The sequence below is a fragment of the Ascaphus truei genome, chromosome 2 (genome assembly GCF_040206685.1).
Source record: "Ascaphus truei isolate aAscTru1 chromosome 2, aAscTru1.hap1, whole genome shotgun sequence".
NCBI lineage: Eukaryota > Metazoa > Chordata > Amphibia > Anura > Ascaphidae > Ascaphus > Ascaphus truei.
This window is the reverse complement of record NC_134484.1, coordinates 396,423,570-396,442,266: the sequence shown is the minus strand read 5'-3', so window position 1 is coordinate 396,442,266 and position 18,697 is coordinate 396,423,570. Positions and strand designations below refer to the sequence as shown.

The 18,697-nt window shown below is 37.8% G+C and overlaps 1 protein-coding gene across 1 annotated transcript in view; it reads left to right on the top strand.

The window, feature by feature from the left end:
* The window catches only part of NXPH1 (neurexophilin 1), a 340,727-nt gene extending 331,109 nt beyond the window's left edge, over positions 1-9,618 (top strand). The window contains exon 2 of the mRNA XM_075587262.1: positions 4,355-9,618. Coding sequence (XP_075443377.1) covers positions 4,355-5,116 — 762 coding nt within the window. The 3' untranslated portion in view covers positions 5,117-9,618. The remainder of the gene's footprint in view (positions 1-4,354) is intronic.
* Positions 9,619-18,697: the final 9,079 nt, after the last annotated feature.

The window sequence follows — 18,697 nt, the reverse complement described above, 5'->3', positions numbered from 1 at the left end:
GCCATTTTTTAAAAAAATTAGCGCGACCCCAGTTGAGCTGATAGATTCAAACATCTTTGCATACGTGAATCCTACTGGATTTACCAGTTAGGTACGCTAGTACCCAAGGGGTTAAACGAATGCATAGACACCAGTACTCTGGTGCAGTAATCTTTCCAGCTTCACTTAGAGTAGCATCTTCTATTCTTGCTCTATCATTTCAGCCCATAATCATCCATGGGTGGTTGTTTTATAGTGTGTTGGTTCTGTACACAACACAACACACCTTACTCCACCCCCTTCTATTATGGTGTCCTTATATAGAATTAATCTATTATATGTCTCTCTCAATACACTCTAGACTATTACATCTACATGTCTTTTTATGGGACATTATACTACTTCAGGTTACATCAAACTATATATTTTTTATTATAAATTTAATATATATTAAATTTATTTTCATTTTACAAGTGTAGCCAGGCCCCCCTCTGCGGGTCAGTACTCCCCTCTCCAGGTACTCACCGGGAGGTGCGGGAGCGTGTGTGCGCCTCAGGTGTGCGGGAGGATAGCTGGTGGTTGCGCAGGGTGTGCGCATTGCCGGAGGCTCCCGGCGGCCGCCGGAGGCTCCCGGCGGCTCCAATGTTGGGCGCCGCCATCTTGTGCGAAGTCGCGCATGTGCAGTGGAGCGCCGGCGGCCCTTACGAGTTGCGCATGCGTGAGTACAGCCCGCGAAACACTATCCTACCAGGGAAGGCTCTTGGATGGGACTACAAGTCTCATGAGCCTCGGGTGCGCCCACATGACGCCAGGAAGCCAATAGGCTGGAGTATCTCCCTGCTCTGGGGGATAGATACATTTTCGCAGGCTGAGTCCACGCGAGCAGTCGGGACCAGGAAGAGCTAGGGGTAGGAGGTAAGTGCAGGGGTCTGTGACCAGCAGCCAGCAGCCCCCTAGGCCCCAGTCAGGTCCTGAGCCACATTATAGTTTGTTGTGCTACAGGGACAGGCTCTAGGTAAGGGACTTTGCCCCATTAGTGATATTGTCAGTTAGGGACACAGTGGATGCTGCACTCCCCGCGAAGAGGCTTGGGCTCTAGCCTACGCTACAAAGAGATAAGGACTATCTCCAGGGTGGGATCGCCCCTGACTGATCCTCGTGCTAGGAAAGGCAGGATATCGCAGACGGGATCACTGAGCGGCGGATCCTTTTCGAAGTTGTCTGCAGGCCCGAGTGCACTCGGCAGGTACCTTCATAAGTGCACCAACAATACACCTTCTATATACTATACACACGTGAGCAGTGCTGCCACACATCTGGGTGGGGATCCAGGACACTGGGACGCTGGTGCCGAGCACCCAATTATTGTGGGCACTGTATGGCGGTGGGACATTGAACACGGTGGAGAGTTGCGTCCTGCGTGACGCGTTGGCCAGTGGTACTCCTAGTCAGAAAGGGTATACACATATTACGTTATCTGTGAAGCTATGGTTATGTTGCATATACAGTAAACTGTTCATATATATACTTCGGTGTATGTACTTATTATGTATGTGGGTCCTGTGTAGGCAACCTTCTACACTCCTAGAATCCTACACAGGTGGAGGCGCTGTAAACCAGTTCGTTCCAGAGGATTCACCCCAGGTTCCCAGCAAGCGGAGGCTCAGGCCTCTTTTGATCCTACAGGTATACGCACCATACCTGGTAACACATAGGTTCCCCCTCACATGCACTCTATCTGCGATTGGGGTAGGAGGAATACCCGTTACACAAGAAAAACAATATTATTTTTATATATTCTAATTGGTTAATTTTAATTATTTACAGATATAGATTGAAACATGTTCATTTTATTTTTCTGTTTATATATATTTGTCTGCATTATGTGATAATTTAATATTGATTGATTTTTTATTTATGTAATTTCCCTTTAAAGTATACTAATTATGGTGCTATAATAGTTTACTGTCTCAATGACAATCTTATTATGTTTAGCCAATGAATTTTTATCCATTTTTATATGTGTATCATGCTTTAATAGTCATTCACTGGCTGAACATGCTCACGATATGATTGGCTGCAATCTCTCAGTCACAGCCGGATTCCATCAGGCATTAACACTGTTAGGTATAAATATACTGAGAGACTGTCAGCCAATCATCCCTTGAAGAAGTCACTCACGTGACGAAACGCGTCGGACGTCGTGACGCATGACGCACTGACGTCATCTCCTGAACCAGGAAGTGTGTATTCAGACATTGTAGCAGCCACACGTGGGGTATAGTTGGCGATTTGCTCAGCACAAAGTGAGAGGAGAGAGGTCACGCAATCTACACGGCTGGGGCGGTGCTCTAATGACTCAAGGCCCCCTCCAAGTGTAATGAGGAGTGATTCCGTGGATAATATTACACCACCATTGCAGTGGAGAATATCATCCCTCCCCTCCTCTCATCTGATGACATCTATACTGATAAGTATCTGCCTGTATACTTATATCATCAGCAATATTGCCCTTACTTCACACTGGCTGCACCTTCCTCTTCCATGGTGTAGGAATTTTACAGATTGTCTCAAATGAATGTTTTTACATTATTGAAGTGAGTGCATGTCCTGGCGGCCTCTCTTGTTATTGAATACATTTATGTATTTTTATAGAGTATTATGTATGGAACTGGCGCTTCTTTTTATTATATATATAATATTGTAGTAAGGGAGCCAGGGAACACAATATGGTAATGATCCAAAAGATTGGAGGGGGTGCTTTTGCTAGTGTATTAAACTGTATATAGAAATTTAAAAAAAAAATCATGCACACTAAATTGTACAATATATGTGTCTTTACTAGCTCAAAATTTCGGCTTCCCAATGCAGCCTTTATATTTAAATGTATATATAGTATGTTTGTGTGTGTGTATTTTACTATATATATATATATATATATATATATATATATATATATATATATATATAAATAATATATAAATATATAAATAAAAATAATATAATTACTATATATAAATAATATATATATATATATATATATATATATATATTATTTATAGTGAAGATAAGAAAAACTAAACATATAACCCATATCTTATAAATAATACAACTGGCATCAATAAATTCCTACTAAAAATATACAATAATAAGTGATATGTGAAATACTGAAAAATACAAAAATAATATATTCTAGCTTTTACCATTGGTGTAGTCTTGAGGGTTAATGACTTCACACAGAGTTGTCCCATAAGGGACAATATAAAATATATTATTTGTTGGGTGTTTACGTTGTATGTTAACCCTGTTAGTGGCTGCAGGCATTCTTTTGCAGTGCAATGGTAGTCTCAGGCATCAGGGGGTTAAATAATCTTCTGCCATGGGGTTTTCTTAACAGGCACTTAATATAACCCTATGGTAGAAAGGGGGATATACCCCTACCATACATAATTGAACAGCAAAGGTTATCTCCACCTCTCTCCTGGGGGAAGAAATCTTTTAATTAAGTTTTAAACTCGCCATCGTACCTCTATTTAATCAGTAGGCGCCCTGGTACACACATGTGAATGAGTAGTCTATTAAGATGTTTCTTCCCCCAGTGTGGAGGTGGAGATGACCTTTACTGTTGAAACAAGCATGGAAAGTATAACTATATTTTTTCTTACACTTTATATTGTAGATTTTTCCCCCCACTATATTTATTAGGGTATTTCTGTTTTTTTTGATCAGTTTTAATTGTACTGTAGATTAAACATACCACACAAAGTGCTTCTTCATTTTAACCCTTCAGGCACCTATACATGTCACGCATCTAATGCTCTTGGCTATCGTGTTGTTTTATTTATTTGTTCTCCCTATGCAGTGGAAGAAACACAAAAGACAGTATAACATAGGTAGTAGCTAGCGTACCTGCTGAGAGAGTTGCAGGCTTGAAATGTTTTGGTCAAAGGATTTAACTACATGACCCATTCTTATGAGAAGAACAAACAGAGAAAAAACAGATACTAAAGTAATTAACTAAATAATTTGTCATATTGAATATAGCATTGGGACGTCTTTGTTTATTGTTGTATACATTAATATCCATTAATGAAATCGATCATTTTAACTGATTTTTTATTACCGCTGATACAGTATTTCATACAGTAGAAACTTCTATTTTTGAAAAGTGGATTGTATCATACTTGTACATAGGTTATAAAGTTATTTATAGTTACAGAAACATATTTTTGCAAATATTAAATGAAAGATACTCATGCCATATCTGTACCATTTTAATATTTCCTCGTTCTATCTATAATACAGTGCAGTTACAAATAACTCAATAATGAAGATTGAATTAATTCACATGATTTTTCTTTCTTTATTCTTTTAGGTGACGTGTACAAATTCAACAAATGGTGAGAAAATTGCAAGCTTAAAAACAGGAAGTTCTATATCAACACTTAAGCACATATGGACAGAAAGTAAAAAAGACTTGTCTATCAGCCGACTCCTTTCACAGACTTTTCATGGCAAAGAAAATCAAACGGCCTTGGATATGCGATATGATACCCCAGAACCTTATACAGAGCAGGAGCTCTGGGATTGGCTGAGGAACTCTACGGATCTGCAGGAACCTCGTCCAAGAGCCAAGAGACGGCCTATTGTCAAGACAGGGAAGTTTAAGAAAATGTTTGGCTGGGGTGATTTTCACTCCAACATCAAAACTGTGAAGCTAAACTTATTGATAACAGGGAAAATTGTAGATCATGGCAATGGGACCTTCAGTGTTTACTTTAGGCATAATTCCACTGGTCAAGGAAATGTATCTGTAAGTTTAGTTCCCCCAACTAAAATTGTGGAGTTTGATTTGACACAACAATCAGTGATCGATGCTAAAGACTCCAAATCCTTTAATTGTCGCATTGAATATGAAAAGGTTGACAAGGCTACCAAGAACACACTTTGCAACTATGATCCTTCAAAAACATGCTACCAAGAACAGACCCAAAGTCATGTGTCTTGGTTGTGCTCCAAGCCCTTCAAAGTAATCTGCATTTACATCTCATTTTATAGTACAGATTATAAACTAGTACAAAAGGTGTGTCCTGATTACAACTATCACAGTGATACACCATACTTCCCTTCCGGTTGACGATAATATGTATTCAAGACTGTACCTCTAAGGAATATAAAGTGACTGGGCAGGCACCATAATGAAGAAAGTTACATCAATTGTCTGGAATGTGTCTACATTGCAAATGATTTAACTGGCAACAAAGACTTTTATATTGGAAAACCTATCAGATGCAATTTAGTTTCCCCAATTCTCTCCATACAGTATATCATTTACTAGCTGTAAGTCACTGTGGATATAAAACAAAAACACATTGTAAGTGGTTGTTTATTGCGATATTTGTTAAGAGAACTGTCATTGTCTGATTCCTAATGTTTCATGATACTGTAGCTCCTCGTAGAAACCAAAAGGATTAACCATACTGAATGGTTACTGATGCAGATTAGTATGGGAATTCTGTCCTAACTACTGTACACTCCAGTATGTACTTTCTAATACATATTTCTAGCATCACTGTTAAGGTAAATAAAATGTCCTAGGAAATTATGCTTAAAAACTATTTCTAAAGTGTTTGATATTGGGGATATGTTTCTCAAGGTAAATATCAGAAATTCTAAGAAAAAAAATGACATGATAAAGTAGGCACATTTAAGGTGGGATGTGGTGGCTCAAGTTCTTTGTAGGAAGCCGGGCTCAAGTAAAGATGATAATTCATTTAAAATGTATGTTAGCAGATCTAACGCAGGGATCTTTACGTTTTTCTTTTAGTATTTGCCAATTCAAGATTAAAGCCGGGTTTCTGGAGACTGCCAAGTTACAGTATGTACTGTAAAAAAGAAAATGCCTGACTGATACCATGTAAATTATACGTGGCTTACATCTTCCTTACAGTACATTGTAACTACTTCGATATCCTAGTCTACATTTGTATGAATGGTTTGTATTGTACATAGTTTAACCAGTGTTACTTGAGCAGCTTATTAATATAACTAGTATTTGTCTCTGCTTGTTATTGGTTAAAATACAAACAAGGAAATGAGGAATCCATTTTATCAACGTAGCTATAAACTTCATTATAAAAAGGACAAATATGTACAAAGCATTTATTCTGCTAAAGTATTGTTGAAAGCTAAACATATACAACATTGAAGTCTGTATGCATTTAGATATTTTATTTCTGGACAAAAAAGATGAATTGTACATAAAATAAAATACATAAAGTTGAGTTTAAATATTTACAAGTGGTTGTTTTAGTGGTATTATGTAACATATCAAGCAACATATTGGGAATACGTACATATTCTATTTGATAATGTAAGGAACCATTCAAACATTACTACTAAGTTCTGTTAATAAAAGCATGGTTGAAAGTAGGAGCACTTGAAACAAAATGACCAAATCTCCCTGTTTATCTCTCTCTCTTTTTGACACTCTTTCTATAAACAAAATGTTCCTTTACCTTGGAACATAAAGCATGAAAAGGTATCCAATGTCCAAACATTGTATTCAAAAGATAAAGGTGAATAATCTCTTTGTATATTGTTTTAATAGCCAGAATTTATTAACATAATTTAAATATGAACTAATATATACCTTACAATACTGGAAAATTATCCCATGTTCAAAGTTTTATAACAGTACTAGTGTCCTCTATAAACACTCTTTGTCCTCTATAAACACTAGTTCTGATAACAGAATGTTCAGTGCACAAGTTTTATATTCTGATGCTTAGCATTCCTCAGTAGGAATGTGCACATCTGGGAAAGCCAAAAACGTAAATGTGAAATCACAGTGCATTTGTCCTTGATTGCTTGTTGGCTACTAGAGATGGGCAAATCTTTAACCGAGATTAGATTTTGATTCAAATATGGCATTTCTTTACAACTGGTTTAACTCACACTGCTAGAGCTGCTGCCATGAACAGCATCGGTTGTGGGTTACATAGTTACATAGTTGATGAGGTTGAAAAAAGACATGCGTCCAGCAAGTTCAACCTATGTTAAATTTAGGGTTATGATCCTGTTATTTCCCAGGTATCTCCCAGGCTCTTTTTTGAGCACTGGTTACTCTACATGTGTTGTCTTTCTCGTTTCAGGATCATTTGCCAGAATTTGTTTTAATTGTACAAACCGCCTATAAATATCAGTTTGTGAATTTAATTTGGGTCAAAAACCAGCAAATAATTTTCCCATCTCTATTGCTTGCAACTGATTTTATGGAGAACGAGCAGCTCGCTAGAAATGTCATGATAGTTTCACAAATATTGGATTGAAGTTACCGACAACATTTGTTTCTGATGTCTTAGAGAGACAGCTTATTACTTTTGTACAGAAGGTAACTTTTGTCACATTGATGATTGTTTTTAGCATTACAGCAATACAGTTTTCCAGTCAATGAATTAAACAACTCTGTTCAGGAATAAAAACATATCTCATACCAGGTTGTACAGTTAAAAATATAAATAAATCTTCAGAGTAAAGGTCTGTATCAAAACACCAGTAAATATAGTTCTATAAAAATATTGTTTAAGATGCTTAAAGCTTATGAATGTCATTGTGTAACAAAAGACTTAACATTTAGCTACATAAAGTAACATTATGAATGCTAAATGCATAATTTACATAGAGATGAAAACAAAATATTGGAGCTCTACAAAAATTACAATTATATAGACCATACTGTTAAACAGTAACCTTTAGTAGGTATGTTGGGATTCCTTTTCATTGACCAAGAAGAGAGTTTTTAGTCCATGAAGAGTCATCACAGTCTACAACAAATCTACACTGTTACTATGCTTGTGGTTGATGGATTACAGAGCAGTACAATACACCAAACCACCATGTTAGCCTGGTGATGTTCTGCAGATTTTGGTTACTTTAAAGTCTATTACTATCTCGAGCAGAATGGGATATTGGAGGTTTCAAGTTTCTTGAAAAAATTCAGCAACTATATGCAATAAACATGTTAATTTTTAGGAGAAGACAGTTTCTGACACACACAAACGTTCAAATTTGCTATTGCCAATGCATTTTGACAAAATAAAACAATGCAATTGTTTTCTTTTGTCCCCACCCTGACAAATTGTACAATAATCACTAAATAAAAACAGGTTGTCAGAATCTCACTTTTAAGATTCCATATTACTTGATGGGGTCACATCCAATTCATTATACCATTTGCTGCTAAATGGGCCAGCATCTTACTGCAATACATGTCAGCCCCATCTAACAGCGAAAGTGTCAAAGAAAATTCAGGTACTGTATATAATTAATCAACATACTTTAGCGCCTGTTGTTGAATTAATTACATAATAATCCCTAAACAACAGGGCATTACCTGCTGATAAATGCCCAAGGTGTAACAGAAGGCCTGTAACTCACATAGGGCATTAATCACCAGTAATAAGCAGTCCTTCAGGAATTATTATTATTATTATAGGTTAGATTTTTATTTGAATGTTTTAGTTTATGTATTGTGCCACTGTTGAGAAACAGGAGCTAACATGGAGCCAAAAGAAGATTTCCTGGGCTTTTTTCCCACTACTTCTTTTGTAAGACATTTCTGTATGTAACACTTTCTAGTTTAACTACAAAATACTTCACAGAAGAGTTGGAGTTAGCCTGCCACAGCTAAAATTCCAAACTGCTCATCCAAGAAGGATCAACATTTGCAGTTGTACTAATGAGCAGCTGGAAGTTGTGGGCTGCCTTGCTCCAATTATTAGTTCTACTTACAGTAGGCACTCTGAATTTTACCTCCCCTTATTCTTGTTCCTGGTACCTATTTTACTTTTTAATCATTTGAAATTTGCTCTTTCCAAAAGATATTTGAATGATCAAACATGCTTTAAGAAAAGGTAGAGCAAGGATATACTATTTTGGGTACTACTGTACAGTATATCACTGTATTGAGCTTTGACTTTCCCCAGTACCTGATGTGATAACGTGTAACAATTTATGGATTGTTTGGCCTTTTTGTGACATTCCTGAAACCATTATTGTTTGTACTGTGATATAGAACAATCAGAAAGCTTGCTTTCTAATTGTTATAATGTTAAGTATGTATTTATATAAATATCCAACATTAATATTCATCAGCACTTCTGTATGTCAGGAGAGAGACATGCATACAATAGTATTTCAATCATTTAACTGTTAAAATATCAGCCACAAATAACTTATAAAGTAATCCAATACACATCGCGCTTGTACAGTACCTTTGTTGAGTCAGAATCCATCCAGTACATCTTTTGATCGTTGCAGCTTTGCCACTGCAGAGACAAACGTGAAAATTAAAAATATAGAAATTTTTCATACAAAATCAAGAAAATAAAGGAACAATAACAATATCCAAGATCTTAGTCTATAGCCATACAATTGTTTTAAATTAGAAGAAAAATTATCACATTGAGAGTCTTCATGGTACAAATCCAATGACATAAGTTTCTGACTTCTGGTGCTTTCCGATACACACGTCTGATTGTCAAACTAACTATTTGAATCCCACAGAAGGAAAAATCTTTCACCTCTTCTCTATGTACGTACAAGATGTCTATTACATTGCTCTCCCGGAAAAATTCTCTTGCATTTTTTTCAACATATTTTTGACTATTTGGACAAGAAAGTAATAAATAAACCTTTTCATTTGTCAATGCATACATTTTAAATAAATATGTTTTTCCCCATTAGTGTTATTAAAGGTTTTGTAATTATTTTCTGACTTGGAATACTCACACCGAAAGAAACTGTTTTCAGAATGAAATCTGAATCCACATCAATGAGTTTCACGAATGAGTGTGCACATTTTCTTTAAAAAAAATCTTAGATTTATTTATCTTTCAGTTTCTCAGCTGAACCCTTTTAATTTCATCTGAGTAAATATTATGAATGACAAAAGCAAAACTGAATGCTCATGTGTCACCATATCTGACAGGTTCAAAAAGGGAAAGGTCCTATTTTTACTTGATTTAGCACATTAAAAATGTATTTTAATTAATCTCAAGCTATTCTCTCTTTTCATTTTTTTGTAACATTTTTTTTTATAAACGTTTTGTAAAGGAGGGGTGGGGGGTGGGTAGGTGTACAAAAAGAAAAAGATGACAGGCTGCTCTCATCCACCACCAAATAAATTTTTTTAAGCAGCTTGTTTTGTGCTTAGTCTCTCTTTTTGCTCTGCTTTTCTGCCACATCTGGATTCTCTTCTTTACAAAAAGGAAAAGTGGAGGGGGGGGGGGGGGGAGAAAATGGGGGGAGAGTGAAGAAAAGGGAGGGAGAGTGAGATGGGCAGGCAGATTATTGGAGATAAGGAAAAAACAGAGGTACTGTATTAAACACATTCTTTGCCTCTGTGTTTACCAGAGGAGGATCAATTTCAATAGTAGTGTTACAGGTGGAAGCCGCAACCTTCATATTAATTAACAATTGGTTAACTGAGGAAGAAGTTCATAGGCGTCTTGAAAAAATTAAAGTAAATAAGGCACCAGACCTGATAGCATACATCCAAGAATTCTCAAGGAGTTAAGTTCAGTAATAGCCAAACCATTAAATGTAATACTCAATTTCCACAGGCTCAGTACCACAAGATTGGTGTAAAGCAGATGTGGTACCTATATTTAAAAAGGGAGCTAGATCACAACCTTGGAATTACAGACCTGAAAGCCTGACTTCAACAGTGGGAAAGCTACTTGGAGGTTTAATACAGGAAAATATCCAGGAATACCTAATGGAAAACAAAATTAGTAGTAATAGTCAGCATGGATTTATAAAGGATAGATCATGCAAAACTAACCTTATATGTTTCTATGAGGAGGTAAGTAGGAATTTAGACCAGGGTAATGCAGTTGTGGTCTACTTAGATTTTGAAAAGGCTTTTGATACGGTTCCACACAAGAGGTTGGTGTACAAAATAAAGCTAATTGGACTTAGTAAAAATATATGCACCTGGATTGAAAACTGGTTGAAGGAAAGACAACAGAGGGTTGTCCTAAATGGAACTTTTTCCATTTTTGGGCTAAGGTCGTGAGTGGAGTACTTCAGGGATCGGTACTAGATCCCTGCTTGTTTAATAATGACCATGAGGTTGGCATCAAGAGCAAAGTCTCCATCTTTGCTGATGATACTAAATTGTGTAAGGTAATAGAATCAGAGCAGGATGTAATTTCTCTTCCGAAGGACTCAGAGAGACTGGAAACTTGGACAGGTAATGGCAGATGAGGTTTAATACAGATAAATGTAAGGTCGGCATTTGGAAAGGAAGAACAAACAGGTGACTTACAAGTTAAATGGGGATGAATTGGGGGAATCCTTGATGGTGAAGGAATTAGGAGTGCTTGTAGACAGCAGGCTTAGAAATAGTGCCCAAAGTCATGCAGTAGCTGCAAAGGCAAACAAGATCTTATCTTGCATTAAATGGAAGATGGATGGAAGGGATGTAAACATAAGGAAGTAAACATAATTATGCCCCTTTATAAAGCATTAGTAAGACCACACCTTGAATATGGAGTACAATTTTGGGCACCACTCCTTAGAAATGACATTATAGAACTAGGGAGAGTGCAGGGAAGAGCCACCAAATTAATAAAGGGGATGGGCAAGATATCTTATGAGGAGAGGCTATCTAAATTAGATTTATTTACATTAGAAAAGAGGCGTCTAAGAGGGGATATGATAACAATATACCAATATATTCGGGGACAGTACAAGGAGCTTTCAAAAGAACTATTTGTCCCAATAACAGTACAAAGGACTTAAGGCTGAGTCCATACAGCCTTCGCCTACGCGGAAATGTGCGTGTCCGTGACATCACCGCGTGAAGTTGGTGTGCTTTTCGGATATGCTAGATGCGCCATTGGGGGGTGTGTCTAGGGGTGTATCAGTGATATCACTGAGCTGGTTCGCCTTCATTGGGAGAACCGCTCATGTGGCCTGCCTGTCTCCCCGAGAAATCAGTTTCAACTCCCCCTCCTGCTGTTGCCCGCGCAGTCAATGGGCACAATCAATGCCTTAAGGCAATTTAATCGCACCGCTCACGGACGTCTCTGCACGATCTGCAGCAGCATGGACTCAGCCTAAGGTTGGAAGAAAGGAGATTTCACCAGCAACAAAAGAAAGGGTTCTTTACAGTAAGGGCAGTTAAAATATGGAATTCGTTACCCAATGAGACTGGTGGCAGATACAATAGATTTGTTTAAAAAAAAAAGTCACCAATTGCATACATTTTGATTTGACATACTAAGCTTATGTTCGTTCTACAGTATGCATTTTTGGTTACAAAGGAAATTGGTTATTTTACAGCCATCTCATATCCTGTCAGAGAGCCCATCTTCTCCACCCACATTATCTATTAGGAGGGGAAGGATACAAAAAATAGAGGGTGGGAAGGGGGCAGGCATAGATAATATCAAGAGTATTTATATACAGTTGTGTGAAAAGAAAGTACCCTCTTTGAATTCTATGGTTTTACATACCAGGACATAATAACAATCATCTGTTCCTTAGCAGGTCTTAAAATTACTCTAGGTAAATACAACCTCAGATGAACAAAAACACATGACATATTACACCGTGTCATGATTTATTTAACAAAAATAATGCCAAAATGGATAAGCTATGTGTGAAAAACTAAGTACACCCTTACTGCTTCATAGGAATTACGATGCTAAGTAGCAGACAGGTGCTGCTAATCAAATTCCCTTTATTAATTGATCATCAGCAAGTGTGACCACCTCTATAAAAGCCGAAGTTTTAGCAGTTTGCTGGTCTGGAACATTCAGGTGTTTGTTAACACAATGCCAAGGAGGAAAAACATCAGCAATGATCTTAGAGAAGCAATTGTTGCTGCCCATCAATCTGGGAATGGTTATAATGCTATTTCCATACAATTTAAAGTCCATCATTCTACAGTAAGAAAGATTATTCAAAAGTGGAAAACATTCAAGACAGTTGCCAATCTTCCCAAGAGTGGACATTCAAGCAAATTCACCCCAAGGTCAGACTGTGCAATGCTCAGAGAAATTGCAAAAAACCCAAGAGTTACATCTCAGACTCTACAGGCCTCAGTTAGCATGTTAAATGTTAAAGTTCATGACTACAATTAGAAAAAGACTGAACAAGTATGGTTTGTTTGGAAGGGTTGCCAGGAGAAAGCCTCTTATCTCTAAAAAGAACATGGCAGCATGGCTTATGTTTGCAAAGTTGCATCTGAACAAACCACAAGACTTCTGGAACAATGTCCTTTGGACAGACGAGACCAAAGTGGCGATGTTTGGCCATAATGCACAGCGCCACGTTTGGCGAAAACCAAACATAGCATATCAGCACAAACACCTCATACCATCTGTCAAACACGGTGGTGGAGGGGTGATGAGTTGTTCTTATTTTGCAGCCACAGGACCTCGGAACCTTGCAGTCATTGAGTCGACCATGAAGTCCTCTGTATACCAAAGTATTCTAGAGTCAAATGTGAGGCCATCTGTCCAACAGCTAAAGTTTGGCCGAAATTGGGTCATGCAACAGGACAATGATCCCAAGCACACCAGCAAATCTACAACAGAATGACTGGAAAAAAAAGAATCAAGGTGTTGCAATGGCCCAGTTAAAGTCCAGACTTCAACCCGATTGAATGCTGTGGCTGGACCTTAAGAGAGCTGTGCATAAACAAATGCCCACAAACCTCAATGAAGCAACGTTGTAAAGAAGAGTGGGACAAAATTCCTCCACAACGATGTGAGAGACCGATAAAGTCATACAGAAAACGATTACTTCAAGTTATTGCTGCTAAAGGTGGTTCTCCAAGCTATTGAATCATAAGGTATACTTAGTTTTTCACACATGGCTTCTGCATTTTGGCTTTATTTTTGTTAAATAAATCATGACACATGTCATGTGTTGTTGTTCATCTGAGGTTGTATTTACCTAATTTTGAGACCTGCTAAGGAACAGATGATTGTTATTATTTCCTGATATGTAAAACCATAGAATTCAACGAGGGTGTATTTTCTTTTTCACACAAATGTATAGCTATTTTTACCCCGCTCATTTTCAATGGATCCCAGCATCTCATCTTATTCTTTATTTTAGTTTTGGTATTTTTAGGCTTGAATGGGTTCCTTTTAAGTCTTTAGGGCTGATTTGTTTAGTCCGACTTTCCATTCAGCCTTCTTTTCCTTGTGGTTCTCATTTTATTTATTTATCCAAGGATCCCATGTTTTTTTAAATGCTTTGGTCTTGTGTCTAAGAAAGTTTGTGAGTTTTTCCATGGTCATTATATTATTTATTCTCTGTTTGGGCCTATTGATAGATGGTGGATATTGATTCTTCCAGGTTGCCGCTATTGAGCATCTGGTTGCCATATGAATGTGCAATCTTCATTTTTGTTCTGTGGGTAAACCTATTTTGATTGGTTTACGAACAAGAAAAGAAGGTCTACCTCTAATCTGATTTCTACTACAACCTCAATGAACTCTCTCACCTTTATCCAAAATATCTTTATTTTTGGACAGGTCCCCAATATTTGGACCATGACTCCAATTTGTTCACATTCTCTCCAGCATTTATCTGATGCACCGGTACAGTGGCGGCCGGTTTAAAAATAATGCGGCTGCCGCCGCAGTTTAAAAACAGCTGTGGGCGGCGCGCGGCTATCTTCGGCTGTTTTCGGCCGGTTTTCCCGCGCCTCGGGCGCTTTCAATAGTAAATGCCATTAGCGCTTATCTATTGAAGCAGCCGCCACGCGGGAAACTAGTTTTAAACGGAGAGAAGCCCTGCGGTTATCCCACTAGGCACCCGGCAAGCTTTAGAATAAAGCTTGCCGGGACAGTATATAACTCTCAGTCTTTTGGACGTCAAATACAACCAGAACAATATTTTATAAATATATTCTCTTTTATATTGGTATAAAGGCATACCCCGCATTAACGTACGCAATGGGTCCGGAGCATGTATGTAAAGCGAAAATGTACTTAAAGTGAAGCACTATCTTTTTTCCACTTATCGATGCTTCGGTACAGGTAGGGAGCTGGTATTGCTTTTCATGATGTGCTGACAAGCGCATGCGTGAGCTGCTGTTTGCCTTTTGGGCGAGGGGAATCAGTGCGTCACTACAACGGAGGTCTGAAGGGCAGAAAAAGTGTCCATACTCGCGAAGCGAGCATACGGACACATGTATATGAATGTCTTTGAGGCCACATCCCATATATCCTCCCTGTCCTCTCGGGTTATTTCAATTGCCAGCTCTTTTTCCCATTTGGACATGTATGACCATAAATGTCTCCCAGAGGGGTTAGCTCCAGATACAATGCCAAAATTACTCATTTTTGAGATTCTCAATCTCTGCACAGCCCCTAAAATACAGACCACCCTCCCTAGATCTGGATAATTTCAATAAAAAGTGATGGACTTGTAGGATATTGGAACATTTCTGAAGGAGTAAAGTTAAACTTGTCACTATGTTCTGAGAACCCTGTCCATTTCCCTTTGACTAGTACTGTACAGATGCAGCGGCCGTTATTCGAACATATCACTGAGCTGTTTTCGTGTGTGCTGCTGTACTCCACACGGCCAATCACGCGGTTGATTTGTTTGAATTTCATGGATCCCGATTTCTTTAGGTGCAATTCTTCGCGTTTCCGTGGGAGAAATGAATGAATTGTAATGTGTACAGTACAGTACTGTGTCAGTTTGAAGGTATTTAAAACCCAGAACACTAAAATGCCATTTTCTGCACTCGATAAAACACAAGTTAACACGCGTCATGACATGGGTATTCCAAGGTATACAACGCGTGATATGTTCAAATAACGGCCACTGCATCTGTAGGTCGCCTACCACCCAAATCTCGTTTGTCCACCATTTTTTAAATATTATATTATTCATGCCCGTGTGGGGGGAGGGGGAGGAGGCAGGGTTGTCCCATAATGGCAATAGTTTGGAGGGATCATTTAGGAGTGGGTATTTATCTTTTACAGATGCTCATATCTTCTGTGAAAAGTTTATAGTGTTGGAGAGATTGTTTTAAAGATGTCCCTTGCTCTTTGGATATCCAGAGTCTAGCAGGGAGGGAGATGGGCTTTGAATACCATGTTTCAATGTCTACCCATCTAAATTTGTTAGGTCTGGCATGTCAGATGACTTGCCTGACAAAGCCGAATGAGCGAAATGTGTAGAGTCTGTGGTTGTGGCTGATTCTACACTGCCCCTGTGAGACGTGTTCCATCCCTTCTCCATTCCACCACCTGATGACCAGAAGTCGCGAAACCGGAAGTGTCAGAGATGCTGGAGTAAGGGCAGCAGTGAGAATGCTGTTATCCACAACATTATTTGATTATATGCCTATTTTATTTGTCTAAATTTAGCATACAGTAGGTTGAACTTGATGGACGTATGTCTTTTGTCAACCTCATCTACTATGTAACTATATGTAAATAGGCACTGTGTAAGTGTTAATTTTTGAAAGTGCTTTTACATGTAAAATGTATTTGTACTGTATGGTTCACACTATGTTCTCTTTCTCTTCATATTGAGATTATCACATACATTACCATAGGAGAAGCAAGATGTTTGAAATTGTCTGACCTGTGTGCCAGGACTGATTTTGGGATCCCATTAACCACTTAGAATACTGCCAAAGTTTTTTGGAAGTGCCTTCTTATATTTGGAAGAATGTGAGTGCCCACCTCAAAGTTTTTCATTGCTAGTCCACATCAATCTGGGAAACCTATTACTCTATATTGTGTTTCTCTCTTTTCATATATTTTGGTGACATCTGCGCTCCCCAATCTTTGAAAAACTGTTCTACAAGGAGAATTTTGGACTATTCCTCACAGGATTTTGAGCAGCATTTTTTCACTTATTATTAAGTTTGGCATTATTCAGCACGTTTATTACTTTTTAAGTATTTCTCTTTGCATTTATGTTTATTGCACTGAGCTTTTGCACGTATTCATCCAATTAGACACTGATTTTACCCTTGATTGTTTGATTAAACACATATGTAATAGGATCTTCACTTCATACTGGACACATTTACATTTCTTTTTCTGCAATTTCTGCTTAAGGTGAACAGCAAGATATTAGTGACGGATGTCCAGAACTGCCAATACAGCTTCTGCTTTAGAGGAGAATAGATCTAGCCAGTCTCTGTCTTTTGGGTTTCAGATGAACTGGAAAACCTGTTCTGGAGGTCTCTGATTTGCTTATACAGGATGGCAATGGGTAGTGCTTGTAAACAGAATAGGAATCTGGGAAGGATATTCATTTTAAGCGAGTATATATGGCCCAACCATGAAATTTGCTAGGAATTCCATGTTAGATCTTTCTTGATCTGGGCGAATATTGTAGGGTAATTGTATTGGTAAATTGTTTGATATGATTTTGTAATATATATTCCTAAATACTTAAGGTGGGTTTCTTTCCATACAGTATATAGATAAAATATATTTGCTGCAATTTCACTTCTTGGGATAAGAGTGATATATTAAGGTTCTCTGATTTGTCTGAATTGATCTTGTATCCTGGAAGGGAGCCATACACCATCAGGGTTGCATGTAAATTTGGGAGTGAAATTAATGGGCTTGCCAGGGTCAGAATGAAATCGTCAGCGAAAATGGAGATCTTACATTTATCTTTCCCTATTTCTATCCCCTGAATGTTATGATTTTCCATTATTGCACCAGCTAGAAGTTATATGGTAAGCATAAAAGGTAGGGAATCTTTGTCTTGTGCCATTTGTAATTTGTACTACTTCCTGATTGCTTCCAGGCATTTTCAGAAATTAAGAGGGATTTACATACTGTATAGAGCCTGGATTCGCTCCAGGATGGTACCAAAGAATCCAAATGCTCTTAGTGTTTCATTCACAAATGACCATTTGATCCAGTCAAAGACCTTCTCTCATTGGGTCTTTCCCTTCCTTGTGAATAACCACTATATTTATTAACTTTAGACATTTCTTTGATGATTTTTTTTTACAGAAATTAGTTGAAGAGGTTCAACATATATGGGGCCAGTTGGTTGGTGTATTTTTTGTAATATAAATTAATCAAGCCACCTGGCCTTGGGGTTTTAGATGCTTTTAATGATTTGCTGTCTACCCTGAGTGCGTTGTTAGCAATTGGAGCATTAATGGTGAGGAGATTTTTTTAGTAAGCTTTGGGGGGCTGCAATTTTCCAAGTAACCATTTCAGTATATATCCCCTTTTCTATTTGAAATAGGTTAGAATAGTACGTTCAAAATTATTTTGCTATTTCTTTGGGATTTTATGTTTTTGTTTGCCAAAATACTAGTTTTAGCCTTGAGGCCTATTAATTTATTGGCCAACAGCTTATCAGCCTTGTTTCTCTTATCATTGTATAGCTGTTTTGACCATTCTAGCACCCTTTATACATCTACTAGTTGGTAGTTGTACAGTTCTTCTCATAATGAGGTTTGTATTTTAAAATCTTTCTACATGTTTTATCCTTGTTTGCTTGTTCTAGTTCGTCTATTTTTTCTGTGATATCTTTTAAAGTTTGGGCTTTGGCTTTTTTCTTATGAGATGCTATTGATATAGTATGAATGTGCCTATTATGGGGGCTTTGTGGGCTTCCCATAGTGTAGATGGTGAATCCACACTGTCACGGGAGACCAGTACTTTTAACATCAAAACCTTCAGGGATCACGATC